Below are 16,560 nucleotides of genomic sequence, written 5' to 3'. Positions count from 1 at the left end.
ACTATGGCTGACCACGCCTTTTTTTTTCACTTTGAAAAATTATATCGGTCAAACTAGAGTTTTCCCCATATGGCTAACGAGCTAGTAATTCTCAGCGATATACATCAACTGTTAAATTCATAAGAAAATCGTTAGAACAGTATTCGAGATCAGCGTCGCCCTCCATGAAGGAGTGACTTGAATAGAGGTACTGAGTATTGGGGAAAAAAATGAGAATAGTATTCAGTAATAAAAAGATTACTTAACAGCTAATCTGAGAGAATGGGGCACGGTGGCTGAGTCGTTGTTAAGCGCTCGGCTTCTCAGCCTGAGGCCCTGGGTTCGAATCTAGATGAAGGCTGGGATTTTGAATTTCATGATTTTTAGGGCGTCCCTGAGTCCACCCAACTCTATAGGGTATCTGACTTTAGCTTAGGAAAATAAAGGCGGTTGGTCATTGTGCTGCCCACATGACACCCTGCTCGTTGGCTATAGAAACAGATGACCTTAGCATCATCTGCCCCCAGGGGCGTAACTAGGGATTTGGGGGCCCGGGGGGATTGACCTCTTTGGGGGCCCCTTGCATTTTGACATTCGACATATGACATGGAATAATGTACGCAAAAATATATACGCCCCAAATCAAATTGGTTCAGTATATCAGTAAACTTTACAAAAAGTAATCAAGACTCTTTTAATGAATAAAAGCTTTGTTTATTAGTTAAATAATGCACAAGTGACTAATCTCAATTGATATCGCTTCACGTCGTGCATTCTGTGCATCAAAGACATCTATAACATCAACTACATCGATACTTTCTAGTATTTGTGACTTCACTGACATTAAAGCCATGATAAGCCTTTCTTGTGTCATTGTGCTCCTGAGATAGCTTTTGATGAACTTGAGCTTTGAGAATGATCTTTCACATGACGTAATGGAAGTGGCCTGAGTTAGCAGTATTCGGAGGAGGTTGCAAAGTTTGAGCACACGTAATTACCATATGAAGCCTGTTTCCTCAATTTGTCTATTGGTGATTGTATTACTGATTTGTTGATGAAAAGTGCTCGTGCATCAATGACATCATACAAACAGGAAAAGTAGCACAGTTTGTCATAAGCGGGTCTTCATCTAACAGGTGTCTTGGTTCCACTAGCGGATCCAGAACTTTGAAGTGGGGGGGGGGGCGATTTTTTTCCAAACCCTAACCCTAACGCCCAGTAAACCCTAACCCTATACATAAACGTGCGTACAGCACACACACACACACACACATATATACACAGACTTTTGTAGTTTCTTCCGAACTATATTAATTGGGAGCAAGAGCTTTGACCAGAATTCAAGATAAGCAAAAAATTCTTAATTTCCCACTGCATGAAGAAGATTCTGTCCTAATATTATATGGTACTACGTCATTGTTGGTTGTTTATGTTTTGTGCGCAAGCAAAAGGATTCAGAGCATACAAAAGTGGGAAAGATCCATATCTCGTTATGCTCGAGTATAGAAATACTCCGATAAGTGGACTGCCGTATTCACCATCACAACTGGTGACGAGTAGAAGACTCAGGGAATCATTCGAACTGATCCCAAACTTTTGAAACCATCGGTAGCTGAAAATGCAGAGACATTACTCAACGAACGACAGATGAAAAGCAAAGTGAAATACAATGCAAAAGCAAGACTACCTAAAGATTATTCTGTCGGAGAGTTCGTCTAGGTCAAACATGGCAGAAAGCAGTTGTCATAAAAAACATTCAGCACCCAGATCTTACATCATAAAGACAAACGGAAAAACATACAGAAGAAATCAACGCTTTTTGAATAAGAGTTTCGATGAAGACATCTCTGGGTACTATGATACCGATGGAGACAATGAACTGCAAACTGTTGGAACAAACGAAACAGACAGTTATAGACCAACGCCTAGAGAACTTGTTGTGCCAGTCAAGACAACCAGAAGTGGACGAATTGTTAAAGTTCCTAGTAGACAGGGCCGGCCTTAGGCCACTGCAGCCTATGCGGTCGCAGTGGGCCCCGCGCTTTCATAGGACACGCGCTAATTCTAAGTGTACATTATTAAATTAAACCATTATAAAGTATATAAAATAACAGGGATTTCGTGGCCTCCTGATTTTCCAGGGCTTCCAGGAAATCTCATGAAAAGGCAAAATAAAGTCCTGAACTTTTTTTAAATTTATTCAAATCTCCTAAAGAATAGACGAAATTGACATTTTGGGGTGCCAATAAATAAAAAGTGGCATTTCGAGCTTTCTTTTGATAAAAATGTATTGCAAAGACGAAAGTAGGCCTATTTTCTAATTCAAAAAAAATAATATTGACATTATGCTCACCCCTACCCAGACTAGGCCCCGCGCGATCAGTTTTGCATAGGGCCCCCAAATGGTAGATATCACTCTTAAGAACTTTAAAAGGAAGGGTGTGATAATAACTTCAAAAGGAAGGATGTGCTAATATTATATGATATTACGTTATTGTTTGTTGTTTGTGTTTTGTGCGAAAGCAAAAGGATTAGATGGAAATAAAAGTAGAGTATCCATTGGATTGATGAAAGATGAATAGAGGGGTAATAACTCGAGTGTGAAGTTTAATTCTGAAATAATAGACGCCAAACCCGAATAATGGACTATTCTTGCATTATTAAGAATAACTTTTGGATCTGTTATACTCGATTCTGTAAATTTTGCTTCAAGGTTAATTAGTGTAGCCATAAAATACTCGCCATTTAGATCTATTATTAGTAAAGGTAACAAGATACCTGGAATTCGCTGTATATCATGCAGTTTTATTCGTGGCAACAAAGTTTAAAATGTAAAACTAACTTTAAAAAAAACTTTGATCTCTGTGGGAAAAAATATTTTTAAAATGTCAATAAAGTCAACGTACTGATAGACCTAGATCTAGGTTTAGTCTTTGTGATAAATTTTTAATCCATAAATGTTGAAAAAAAAAGACACCCGTTGACACTATTTGTCAATCAAATATATTAATTTATGTATTTACAAATAAATTTCGGACACCCATTTGGGGGACCCCCCTAGGTGGGGGCCCGGGGGGATTTTAAATTTCTCCCCCCCCTCCCCCCCCCCCTTAGTTACGCCACTGTCTGCCCCATAGATCGAAAGTTAAACTTTACTTTTTTTACTTAAATCTCAGAGAACGTAAAAGATAAAATTTTTTTTAAATGCTTTGAAATAATTGCTATTGCAGCCTCTTCTCCAAGTCTGTTTGACATGGTGTTCCCTTCCATCCATTCCATTCTCTATTCTGAAGTTTGTCCCTTTTTTTACCCCAAATGTACCCAGTCCATTACCAGTGTTGATTCCATGTTGTTTTCTTTGCCATTGGTTCATCCATTTCATGATACTGCAGCTCACATACAAGCCTTAGAGAATTGTTTAATTCTTGTAACATGCTAGTTACCCTTAACAACAGTAGACAGTATGTCACCTTTATAACACAACTGACCTTCCTATCCTGAACACAAAGATTTACATTCTTATTTATTTGTTGTGTAATGCGACGATTGATATAATTAATTATCGAGATCCGAATGCCTTTATGTCTCTACGTGGTGCTAATTATTGTCATAGGCCTATTCATATTCTTTAATTCAATGGCATAATCGTATTCTTCACCACATCCCACAATCATTTACATCTAACCATTAGCTATAGCTATAAAATGATAGTTTTCGAGTCACAGTGGCGAGTGATGTATAGATCACAAGTGTAGGTGGCTTGATGAAAGTGAGACGTATTTAACACCATGATCTACCACCTTTTATGTCCCGAACAGTATTTTCTAAACATTATTTGACGAAAAAATTTCTAGAAATAAAAAAACCTTCACTATTTTCGCTCCACGATTTCTGGCAGGTTAATATTCAGCCACCATGCCAGGTATCAAACAAACTTTATTGCACAGAGATGAAGCAATATTTGTGTAGACTGCAAAACGACGCAAATAATGCAAGCCAAAAAGTGCATTACCACTAAAGTCTCCCTCACCTGCTACAACTAAAATCACCATACTGGGGGCTATCAGAGTTGAGAAGAGCAACAGAGCTTGATAACAAAGAAATACAACACCCAGGCGATGGTTGAAAAGGGAGATATATCTCCACTCCTAGATGAGAAAAAAAAAACACAAAATCACTTTCATATATCACAATACTGTTAGTATAAGCTCCCTTTTCTATATAAAACAAAATTATTTTAATGACAACTAATTAATTAACTTTTTGGCTTTTTAGCGGCTCCAGTGAGGGGAGAGCCGCTATTAGGTTTGTGCAAAATGTCCGTCTGTCCGTCTGTCACACTCAGATCTCGAAAACTAGAAGAGAAATGAAAAATATTATTTCACCATGAGATGCGGCTTGAAAAGTTTAGGTGCAACGGCTACTTTTGATTTTCTAAAAGCAAACTCTTTAGTTTATAAAATTAATTATGCAAGCGATTTTTTCATCAAAATACATCAATTCTAAAACAAGTACGTAAATGTAAGGGAGGTAATGTTACACTATGTTAACAAAGAATGACAAATATATGTATAAATATATATTTAGAAATGTTCACAACAAATATAAATATTAGTTAAATGTGTTTTTTTCTGGTCATTTAGCTGCTAAAATTAAAAGAAAACATTTCTGTTTGTTTATAAAGGCTAAGAATGCACTTTTTACGTAAATATCACTAACATTTTTTTAATGGACTTTTTATGCAGCGACTTTAGTGCATTAGCGTCATATGTATTAGCAAAACATAGCGCAATCAATTCCCTCAAAATTTTAAAAATAATCAGATTTTAATTATTTTTTGTTTAGTGCCTCCACCAGAATAAAAGAGGCTTATTTTGGTGCGTTTTGTCTGTCGGTCGGTCTGTCCGTCACGTTTAGATAAAAATTACAACTCTAAAAAATATTGAAAATCTGATTTACCTTTTAATGTTCCTCTCATAACATCTCAATAGTTTGAAATATCTATAATTGATTGTTCCGGATGTTTTTGTGCAAAAATAATCAACGCCAACGAAAGTTTGTTTGCTCTCCTAAACTATATTACATTTAATTTCCATGCTTAAACGTTGCAAAAACACATTATCAATAATATGTTGTTTCGTTTTTTTTATATAAACAGCATATAACTGCTAAATCAAAATCTTTATACTGACAGATATACTGACACATATATTTAATTAACTGTAAAAATGTTCAGGATATTGTTAAAAAAAATGAATTATGTCAAATGATTGTTTGAAATCGCCTAATTAACTAATACTACACTTATATTCTTTAAACAATACGCCACTATAGTTTGATTATCGATATCAAATTGTTCCTTATTTTCATCTTTAAACAAATTTCAAAAATATCGACAATAGGTTGTTCAGGGCTTTAAAAAAAAAGTAATTTACTAAAAAACGATTATTGAAAATCACTTTTTAGACATTTTACTTTTAATTTTCTTGCTGCACATTACAAAAGTGTTTTAACCGATAAAGAATGTTCCGGATTTTGTTTTGAAAAGAAATCGATCTCTATTACTTACATTTTCTTAAAAATCGTTGCCAAAAATTCCGATTTTTATTTAAAAATCTACTAACGCAAAATAACTTTTTTGAAATCCCTCTTTTAATTAATAAAACAAATAATCTTCTCATTTACGAAAAAATGTTGTTCAGGATTTTTATGAAAAATATTTAACTCTATTTTTATGTGAAATCTCACTTCTCTCTTACAGTACATTTAATTTTCTAGCTAAAATGTTACAAAATCTAATCATAGTTAATCTTATGTTCCGATTTGTAAGGAAAACAACTTCAAAACAATAAAGTATAGTATGAAAATCTCTCCAGAAGGCTGTGGTACATCTAATTTTAATACGAGACCATCCCAAAAATTTAATTAACAGTATTACATTTATCTGGAATTCTCTTTTTCTCTTACTATTTATACAAACATTCGGAACAATCTGTTATATATACTTAAATCTATTGCGTTCATACTTAAAAATATTGCGATGTTTCGAAACGAAAATTAAAGGTTAATCAAATTTTCAATAGCTTTTAGTTGTTGTTGTTTTTTTATATTAAGCTGTCGGACAGACAGGCTGACAGACACAAAAAGCACACAAAAAATGCGGCTTTAATCCTCTTTAAATAAATTCTTTTAGAACTCAGTGCACCAATGTCTATGAACCTTCGTTAAATATCTCGTGTAAATAAAGACATTTTTTGGTACTAGCCTATTGTGACGTGATGGATTTTTTTCCTCTGACATCATATGAATGGATTCTTTAAATGAAATGCTAAAAAACTCGGTGTACCAATGTCTATGAACCCTCGAAAAATTGCTCGTATTGATGATAGCATTTTTTATTCTAACTAGACAGTGTGATGTAGTGGATTTTTTTTTCCTTTGACGTCATATAGAATTAATTCTTTGAATGAAATTCTAAAGAACTCACTCGGTGCACCAATGTCTATGAACACTCGATAACTGTCTCGTATTGATGAAGGTTTTTTTTAGTCTAACTAGGCCGTGCAACGTAGTGTTTTTAAACCTCATACTCTAACTCGTATTTTTTAAAAAGACATAATAGCTAGATTTAGATCTAATCTAGATTTTTAACACTAGATCTAGATTATTTTTACACTAGAGCTTGATTTTTTACACTAGATCTTGATTTTTTTTAACACTAGAGCTAGATTTTTTAAATTAGATTTAGATTTATATTCTAATTAAAATCATTGTAGATTCTAGATTTTAGAATTTCTCGGTCTAGTTTAGAATGTTTGTTGTTTTACATGTTTCGGATGTTCCTTCGACGGTCCCGGTTTAATACCCCGCTCCATTTCATCCCCCGTCGTCCAAATGAATCTTTTGAAACATTTTTATTTTAGACAATCAAAACAAAATCACGTCTTGAATATTCCAACAAGGATCCGACTCCGACGGGGGCCGCCTCTGAGTTTGTGTAATAACACAAACTCCCTTTGTAATCTTGTTGTTGTTGTTGTTATTTCATGTGCTGTCATCTACTATGAATAATTGTGCAAAAGTTTTACTTAATCAAAGAAAGCGAAGTGTGACAAAAACGTAAGGGAAATAACACAGCATATACAGCCAATCAATAAGTAGAATTTATTTCCCTTTTTCAATATCAAACATATTTCATTTTTTATTTATAGAAATGGATGGATATTTCTGCAAAATTTCAAATTGATCCGGGAATGGAAAGTGTGAGAAAAAAAAACGTTACAAACGTAATAAGGGGATTAAATCCTAATAGACACCCACATATCTCATTAAGTAGCATTTATTCCCCTTATTTCTACATAAAACAAAATAATTAATTACCAATAATTAATTAACTAATTGTTTAATTTTTTGATCGATTCGTGTCTTGTCTGGTACAAGGAATAATTATGCAAAGATTCAACTTGATACGAGAATGGAAAGTGAGAGAAAAATATGTTTCAAACTTTTACCAGACAGACAGATAGAGGTTATTGGATGACCTGAGAGTCTGTCGGAGATGTTGGTGAGTCATCTAAGGAGCCAAGTAGAGAGTCAGTTAAGATTTCAGTTAGTCATCTTAAGAGTCATGTCGAGGTTCAAACATGGATTAAACATATTGATTATATACCAATATTCATTTGGTGGGTTTGTATGTATGTGGTTTGCACCTTATTGTAGTGATTGCAAGAAAAATAATTATTCAGTGATTTATAGTAACTTATAGTAACTGTCTAAATGTCTAGCAAGTTTGATTCCAAGTCAACGGTAAACATAATGATGATAATACAATTAGAAACATAAATAAATAAACTTAATGCTACATGCACAAACATACTGCATTGGCTGTCTCATTGGCACCTACTTTCTTACCTATATTTAAATAGATATACCTTAATGTCCATTCTTTGCAATCGAATCAAATCATGGTAGTAAAAAAAAAGTACCTTTAGAAACACTACCAAATGCTCTGACAGCAATGTTTGAATACATACATACCCTTATAACCAACATTAAATTCGCCAAGGTTGAAGCTATCCAACGCCTTCTCTGCTTGTAGAATTCTTCAAATTCCGCGGGACAGTTGGTGCTGTTCTCTGAAGCTGCGCAGTATTCAATTCTCCATCCACTTTGTACCTAGCAGTGTGGAGGTTGTAATACAAAGAGGTATGTGAGTCTGGAATTGTTTGCTGTTTCTCGTAAAATGCGTAAAATTAAATTCCACTAACGTTTCATCTTTAAGAAAAAATAAATAAAAACATTAAAAGTATTTCAATCATTAGTTGCTTTTTTTTCGCCAACCGTTATTTTACAGTGAGTATAAAAATAACAGTTTTGTTGCAACAAATATTTTTATAGGGATGATTTCGTTAATTGCATTAATCTACTTCACAGTTGCATTTGTTTTGTTGTTGTTATTATTTCCAACATTACTTAAGGATTGAAGTACTACTAAAAAGTGCACAGAGATTAAAAGGCTGCATATATGACCATCTTACAACCCTGTATTCTGTACACCGAATACGGCAAAGATTTAGCAATTTATAATGAAATCTTTTTTGTTCACCCAATCTAATCATTTGCAAGTAAAGTAGAATCGAATCGATTTAAATGGAAAATTGGACAGTTTAACAGCATTTTACATATACTTTTATTATAAATGAATGCTATTGTGTCAATGCATTGTATTTTCTAGAATTAAACAGATATTTGGTCAATGTTTTGGTAGTAAATTTGTAAAGAAATCGTTTTATTTCCCTTTAATTTACTCATTCCGACTTAAAATAAAGTCTAGCAAATTCATATTGTTATTACAAGTTTATTAATAATCTCGATCAGTTGAGCAATGGGTCAGCTGAGTAGTGGGTCAGTTGAGCAATAGGTCAGTTGAGCAGTGGGTCAGTTGAGCAATGGGTCAGTTGAGCAATATGTGAGTTGAGCAGTGGGTCAGTTGAGCAGTGGGTCAGTTGAGCAATGGGTCAGTTGAGCAATGGTTCAGTTAAGCAATAGGTCAGTTGAGCAGTGGGTCAGTTGAGCAGTGGGTCAGTTGAGCAGTGGGTCAGTTGAGCAATGAGTCAGTTATCATGTCTCCTCTTATTATATTTTCGTTAATCATAATTACGTAATAATTGTAAAAGTCCACGTTTGATTAAGTCTTTTTTTCCACAGTCAATCACAAACTTAGAATCTTTCACTTCAGTTTCCTATCAAATTATATTCCGTGTGTTTTATCTTGGTCTGCTTTAGTAAAACTCAAAGAGAAAATGCAATTTAAGTAAATGTCAAAGAAAAAATGCAATAACTTCGTGACAGACATATTGACCTATATTTTACTGGGCTCCAGCTACATTAGACCAAAAGTTTTAAAAATAATATATTTGATTCTCAATGGTCCGACACTTCATAATCATTTCACTCAGTAATCCGACGCGGTGTCGACGTAAATTCATGTAATTAATGTCTATTTGTAGAATGTAGTTTTAATTGTAATGGTTTAAATTGTAATGTAGATTAATGTGTGAAAGCTGAAATGTTTCGTATTTTAATATCAATATTTTTTTAGTCTGTTGTTAAATTTATGAGAATACTATTTTGCATCATTATTTCAAGTACAGCTAATGTTTTATATTCCGAGTTTTTTGGCAATGCGGCAGGTAACTAACCATCAGAGTACACATCCATCTGTCTTCTCCCATGTCTTTAGTCAGGAAGTCAAAGGCAGACTCCACTTTCTTACAGTACTTAGGAAGGACATCACTCAGCGCCCTGCATCTGTACACACTGAAACATCCTGGGGCACAAAGTACAGACCCCAAAACATGCTCCGAGGCCTGAATGGGTTAAAAATGTCACAAAATAAATAGACAATCAATGACGTGATGTCAACTTATTGATAAAGTAATGCATTCAGCAGTTATTACATGTCTTGTTAGAAAATAGAAATATAATGAATGAGTGCTATTTTCTATCATTATGTATACAATGGCATGGTGGATGAGTGGTAAAAGTGCTTGTAATTTTCGTATATTTGTTGAAAAGAGTCATGAGTCCAATAAGATCAAATGTCATCTGAAAAGTGAATCTTATTTTTTTTAATATATGTATTTTCTTTTCTTTTTAGTTTCTGTCATCATGGTATAAATTTCAAACTTATAGAAAGGTGAGGTTTTAAGATAGATACGTTCAAAAGTTAAGAAAAACTCAATGGTCAAAGTAAGCTTTGTTCTTTGTCATAAATATTATTAATACAAAGATCAAATATTTTCCTTTTTAAAGACTTTCATTAATGTCCAATATATGAATCAGAAACAAGTTTATGCTGCTAACGCTTAACATAATAGTATTACGGGCACGCTAACAAGCTTTTCATGTTCTTACTATTCCAAAGAGCTATCTGTCTCTAGTAGAGCTTCGGGAAAAAAAGGCTTGGAATATTTAATTTTAAACAAACTATCCAATTCCAAACCACGCTCTATCACACAGCCACGATGACATAAAATGTTTATACTTAACGTAATTATGTCAATTAGAAAAATTTACTTTTTGAAACCAGTGACCAACAGCGTACTCAAACACCTGATACCAAACAAGTGGACCATAGCCCATCGGGTGTGTCCTGGCGCATACAGCCCCTGTAGAAAGTAGGTATTATAGGTTTACAAATGTTATATGTATATTATGCAACAATGTACCATATTTACAAACAGTATTTAGACAAAGTGTTCAAACCTATTGAAGTGTCTCTGGTCATCAGGTCAAGCAACGCTTCGACAGAGTCAGGTGTAAACATGACATCGGCATCAGTTGTCAAGATATAAGATTCCCCTCCATTTGCTGCTGTCAGAAAGAGTTGTTGAATTTATGTATTTAACTGTTATAACAACATATTTTCAAACGAGTAATACTGTAATACTAATAGTTTAATTCAAATGATTCAAAACGTTGCTATCATTGTGAACAAATCGACCACTTTAGATAATGTGTATTATGTATATTCTGAGTTTATCAATATCAACACAATCAACTAATATTTCTCTTAGCTATGTGACATGCCATTATACAAGCTTTAAGTAAAGGCACTCAATCTTGTGAGAACATTGTTCAGCATTTGTTCTACAATTCCCCTCTTGACATATTTTTGACATGCGTGAACCAAAGAAAGGACTTTATTACCTTGTATGTCTTAAAACCTTATAGACATTGGGTGACTTTGAATTAAGGTTTCAACGCTTTACGGAGCTCCACTTTTAAATACTGACAAACTAACGAAGCATGTTTTTCAAAGTAAGGACACTGTTTCACCACTTCTCTTCAACAATGATTAATAACAACATTCACACACTGACTTATAAAGATCTAGATCCAATGTCGTAAACTGTTGTGCAAGTTTAAAAGACTTACCGGAATCTTTGAGAAAGTCTAGGACATAAGACATGTACATCACTTGACTCCATCGCTTTTTGTTTTTCACCTGCACATCAATGGCCAGACCAACAAAAGTTGAAAATATAAGAATTTTATTTTTGTTCATCAGCTTCTAGAAATTATTGTTAAAAAAATAGAATTGACAAATAAGAACTATACATAAAAGAAAACGACTGACCAGAGTATTATCCTTTAAATGAATGCTAAAAATCATGAGGTCTTTGTCTTTATAGGAAGGTAGCCCCCAACTCAGCTTTAAACCATAAGGTGTGACAACCTTTGTGCAATGTTCTGGTTTTACACCTTTGTGGAAAAAAAACAATAAAAACACTTTCTCTACAATACTTTTATTTGAAATATGACAGACTTTAACGTCAACGCTTTATAAAGAATGTGGAGTACAGACTTCAGTAGATCAGGTCTTTAACTGTCTCTAGTTCAAAGATTTGAATTTAAAAAAAATGGATGGATTCTATATTTCAGTGGTAACGTGCATTGTAAAAAAAATTACTTTCCATTAATTGCTAAATATTTTTCTTTTGATATAAAATAAATAATATGTTGTTAGTGTTTGTGTTTAAAGATTGGGTAAAAATAGAATATTTGATGGCACACAATGTATTGCACTCAACAAAAGTTTCCCAAAGTTTCTTCATATTATTAGGACTAGTAGTTTACCTAAAGTTTCCTCCAACAAAGAGACAAGAATCAGTGGAAACTCTGAAATTTTGTTGTTGCGCACTCCAGCATCAAAGAAAATGTGTGACTCAAAGTACGTCTCGCCTTCTTGCTGGGCCAAGTTCACACGACCTAATGACTCTAACAATTGTTTCATTTCCCCTTCGTCCTGGAGATAAACGTCAACAGTCAAATGACTGGAAAAAGCATACGTCACACAAATACCTACATCATTGAGTAATATATATATTATATATAATATTATATCATCGAGTCCGATGATTAATGAGGAGTGCCATATTTCACGTAGATATGCAGTGCCAGATGCGACCTACCTATTTTACCATATTCAGCGCAGATATAACCATTGTCCACAGGTGGTCGTTTTAAGTAATATTTTATATATTCATAATTTTACTTTAAGAAATGGCAACGCTGTATGAATAAATATTATTAAAAAAATAATAGGCATCCCCTACTTAATATAGAAAGCCTTTCCTTCTTTTTCTATTTATAGTAAATAAATAGTTTTTATGAAACGATTTATATATTTATTTTAAAAGTAAAACGGTTCGCTTTAAGAAGATTAAAAGTAGCCGCTTCACATAAACTTTGCAGGCTCTAAAATATCATGAAATCGGATTTTCCATATCTTTATTTATGTTTGGAATATAAACATGACAGACTGACGGGCGGACAAACGAACATACAGACACCACAAACGAAATAGCGGAGCGGCTATTCCCCTTTCTGGGGCAGCTAAACACATAACGCTATTTAGGCGTAGACTACTGTTATAAAGATCCTAAAGTTATTTAAATTAACTTATTTTGTTTTCTAGGTGTGCTCACCTCTCGATACATAGTCGTACAAATGTAGACTTTGGTCTTCATACATCCAAGTTTCTGGCGTCTAGATCTGGATCTAATTGTGATCTCAATCGTTTGCTTACGATTCAACAAAAGGAAGAAGTCAAGGACTGCACCGTTGTAGCCAGGAACCCAGAAAAGCTGAGAAAGAGAAGCATCACATAATGAAAAAGACTTCAACAAGAATTTAATCATAGCATAAGATAAAATAGGATAAGATTATTTTATTGGTCTAAGCAAATGGACATTCAGTTTGACTACTGCTGCAACAATAACACTACAGGCACACACACAAGCAACAAATACACAGCAGGAAACAAAAGCTAAATCACTGTAGAGATCCAAGATGTGAAGATGTACCAATGTAGATAGGTTTGAAAAGTAAAATAGAGATTAAAAGAAATAGAACCAAAAGATACATTTTCTCTACTCAGAGTCATCTCATACTGATTGTAGCGTATTCCTCCATTCCAAATATCAACATAAAAAAAACTCTCAACCAAACTTCCAGAATGAGCCTTTGAAGAATAATAGCAGCAATAGACATTTATGAATTACATGTATTTCAATCTTAAAGCATGTTGTGACAAAGCTTATATCAACTCACTCTGCCTTTTTATTTGGTAAAAAGTTTGTACACGTTATTTCCCCACACCCTAATTTTGGATCAAGCTGAAATTGTTCACAATTATTTCTTGTACACGACAACACAAGAATCAATTTTTTTTTAAATGTAATTAACTATTGATAATTAACTTTTTTTTCGGCATCTTGAACAAGGGGAATGTCTAAGGAGGCTTTATCCCACATGTTCAAATTCAGGTCGTTTCCCCCTTTTAAAAAATATAAATGCATTCACAAAGCGAACACCCAGATACCCCGTTCTTTCTCCACCACCTCTTTGCAACTGGTCCAACTGATAGTATATAGCTCATTGAGAAAGTTAAAAGCATTAAACTGCCATAAACAAAAACAATTGGTGAAAATATTTCCAATCGAAAAGATGTATTATTGTTAGTCTAGATCTATTACAAATTTAATCACATGACTGATTTAAACTTATCGATACACTTAATTTAAGCTTTTTAAAAGTATTTTTATAAAGTTGTTTTTTTTAACTATCAGAAATATGTTTACCTCTCGCTCTTTCTGTAAATAAACTAACTCTTTTTCAAATGAGTGTCTCCCTATTGAGAGCATGTGACCCAAGGTGAAGGCCACTGCCACCATCACGACCAGCACCAACTTGCCGTCATTGAACTGGCAGAAGACGTCGTCATCCATGAAGTCATTGCAGAACTCTCGAACTTTGATCACAATTACTGAAACCGGAAGTGACAAGACCAGGGGCAGCGCGAGACAGCCGCGTTGCATGTTGGTGTGACACGTGACGGCGACCAAGATGTAGCCAACCAACCCGCCAATCAGATTGACGCCAAAGTTGGCCCAGACGTGAGCATCCCTGATGCTGGTGTGGAAATCCCAAGCCGAGAGGAAAACCGAGAGCATTTCCTGTGTGAAATTGATGGGGAAGTCAGTATCCAGGTAGTAGAAGACGAAGCAGAAAAAGAATGTGGCCAGGTTTTTGACTCCGTAAGTTATGAACGATGACTTCCACGTGGTGGATGTAGACTCTGATCCTCTGCTAATAAAGTGATCGTCTATACAACATAAACACAAAATATTGTATTGAAAAATCATTAGATCTAAAAACAACAGAATAACTCTATTGAGATTTTCATCATAAATTTTATAACAGTAACCTGCAAATTAATTTTCAGGATCCGTTTGACATTTTTGAGGCAATAAAATAAAGTAACATTTTAAAAGAAGAGAAAGCGCCAAAAAGGAAATTTATTGACCACCTAAGGGAGCCTAAAGAAAGTTTATTGACCATGTAAGCGAGCCTAAAGACAATTTATTGACCATGTAAGCGAGCCTAAAGAAAGTTTATTGACCATGTAAGCGATCATAAAGACAATTAATTGACCATGTAAGCTAGCCTAAAGTAAGTTTATTGACCATGTAAGCGATCCTAAAGACAATTTATTGACCATGTAAGCGAGCCTAAAGACAATTTATTGACCACCTAAGGGAGCCTAAAGAAAGTTTATTGACCATGTAAGCGATCCTAAAGAAAGTTTATTGACCATGTAAGCGAGCCTAAAGACAATTTATTGACCACCTAAGGGAGCCTAAAGACAATTTATTGACCATGTAAGCGAGCCTAAAGACAATTTATTGACCACCTAAGGGAGCCTAAAGACAATTTATTGACCATGTAAGCGAGCCTAAAGACAAGTTATTGACCATGTAAGCGAGCCTTAAGACAATTTATTGACCATGTAAGCGAGCCTAAAGACAATGTATTGACCATGTAAGCGAGCCTAAAGACAATTTATTGACCATGTAAGCGAGCCTTAAGACAATTTATTGACCATGTAAGCGAGCCTAAAGACAATGTATTGACCATGTAAGCGAGCCTAAAGACAATGTATTGACCATGTAAGCGAGCCTAAAGACAATTTATTGACCATGTAAGGGAGCCTAAAGACAATTTATTGACCATGTAAGCGAGCCTAAAGACAATTTATTGACCATGTAAGCGAGCCTTAAGACAATTTATTGACCATGTAAGCGAGCCTAAAGACAATTTATTGACCATGTAAGCGAGCCTAAAGACATTTTATTGACCATGTAAGCGAGCCTAAAGACAATTTATTGACCATGTAAGGGAGCCTAAAGACAATTTATTGACCATGTAAGCGATCCTAAAGACAATTTATTGACCATGTAAGCGATCCTAAAGACAATTTATTGACCATGTAAGCGATCCTAAAGACAATTTATTGACCATGTAAGGGAGCCTAAAGACAATTTATTGACCATGTAAGCGATCCTAAAGACAATTTATTGACCATGTAAGCGAGCCTAAAGACAATTTATTGACCATGTAAGCGAGCCTAAAGACAATTTATTGACCATGTAAGCGAGCCTAAAGACAATTTTTTGACCATGTAAGCGATCCTAAAGACAATTTATTGACCATGTAAGCGAGCCTAAAGACAATTTATTGACCATGTAAGCGAGCCTAAAGACAATTTATTGACCATGTAAGCGAGCCTAAAGACAATTTATTGACCATGTAAGCGATCCTAAAGACAATTTATTGACCATGTAAGGGAGCCTAAAGACAATGTATTGACCATGTAAGCGATCCTAAAGACAATGTATTGACCATGTAAGCGATCCTAAAGACAATTTATTGACCATGTAAGGGAGCCTAAAGACAATTTATTGACCATGTAAGCGAGCCTAAAGACAATGTATTGACCATGTAAGCGAGCCTAAAGACAATTTATTGACCATGTAAGCGATCCTAAAGACAATGTATTGACCATGTAAGCGAGCCTAAAGACAATGTATTGACCATGTAAGCGAGCCTAAAGACAATGTATTGACCATGTAAGCGATCCTAAAGACAATTTATTGACCATGTAAGGGAGCCTAAAGACAATTTATTGACCATGTAAGCGAGCCTAAAGACAATGTATTGACCATGTAAGCGAGC

At 34.4% G+C, this 16,560-nt stretch overlaps 1 protein-coding gene across 4 annotated transcripts in view; it reads right to left on the bottom strand.

The window, feature by feature from the left end:
• LOC106072126 (uncharacterized) overlaps positions 1-16,560 on the bottom strand; it is a 49,583-nt gene that overhangs the window by 18,466 nt on the left and 14,557 nt on the right. For 3 of the 4 annotated variants that reach the window (XM_056007795.1, XM_056007798.1, XM_056007796.1), the window contains 10 exons: positions 14,127-14,650; positions 12,972-13,130; positions 12,121-12,289; positions 11,621-11,745; positions 11,419-11,488; positions 10,747-10,854; positions 10,558-10,649; positions 9,681-9,848; positions 8,017-8,154; positions 4,010-4,127 (listed from right to left, as the gene is read on the bottom strand). In XM_056007795.1, coding sequence (XP_055863770.1) covers positions 4,010-4,127; positions 8,017-8,154; positions 9,681-9,848; positions 10,558-10,649; positions 10,747-10,854; positions 11,419-11,488; positions 11,621-11,745; positions 12,121-12,289; positions 12,972-13,130; positions 14,127-14,650 — 1,671 coding nt within the window. The remainder of the gene's footprint in view (positions 1-4,009; positions 4,128-8,016; positions 8,155-9,680; positions 9,849-10,557; positions 10,650-10,746; positions 10,855-11,418; positions 11,489-11,620; positions 11,746-12,120; positions 12,290-12,971; positions 13,131-14,126; positions 14,651-16,560) is intronic. The other variant, XM_056007797.1, reaches the window with a different exon arrangement.

This window comes from Biomphalaria glabrata, chromosome 13, assembly GCF_947242115.1.
Source record: "Biomphalaria glabrata chromosome 13, xgBioGlab47.1, whole genome shotgun sequence".
In the NCBI taxonomy this organism is placed as follows: Eukaryota; Metazoa; Mollusca; class Gastropoda; family Planorbidae; genus Biomphalaria; species Biomphalaria glabrata.
This window is presented reverse-complemented; position numbering and strand designations above follow the sequence as displayed.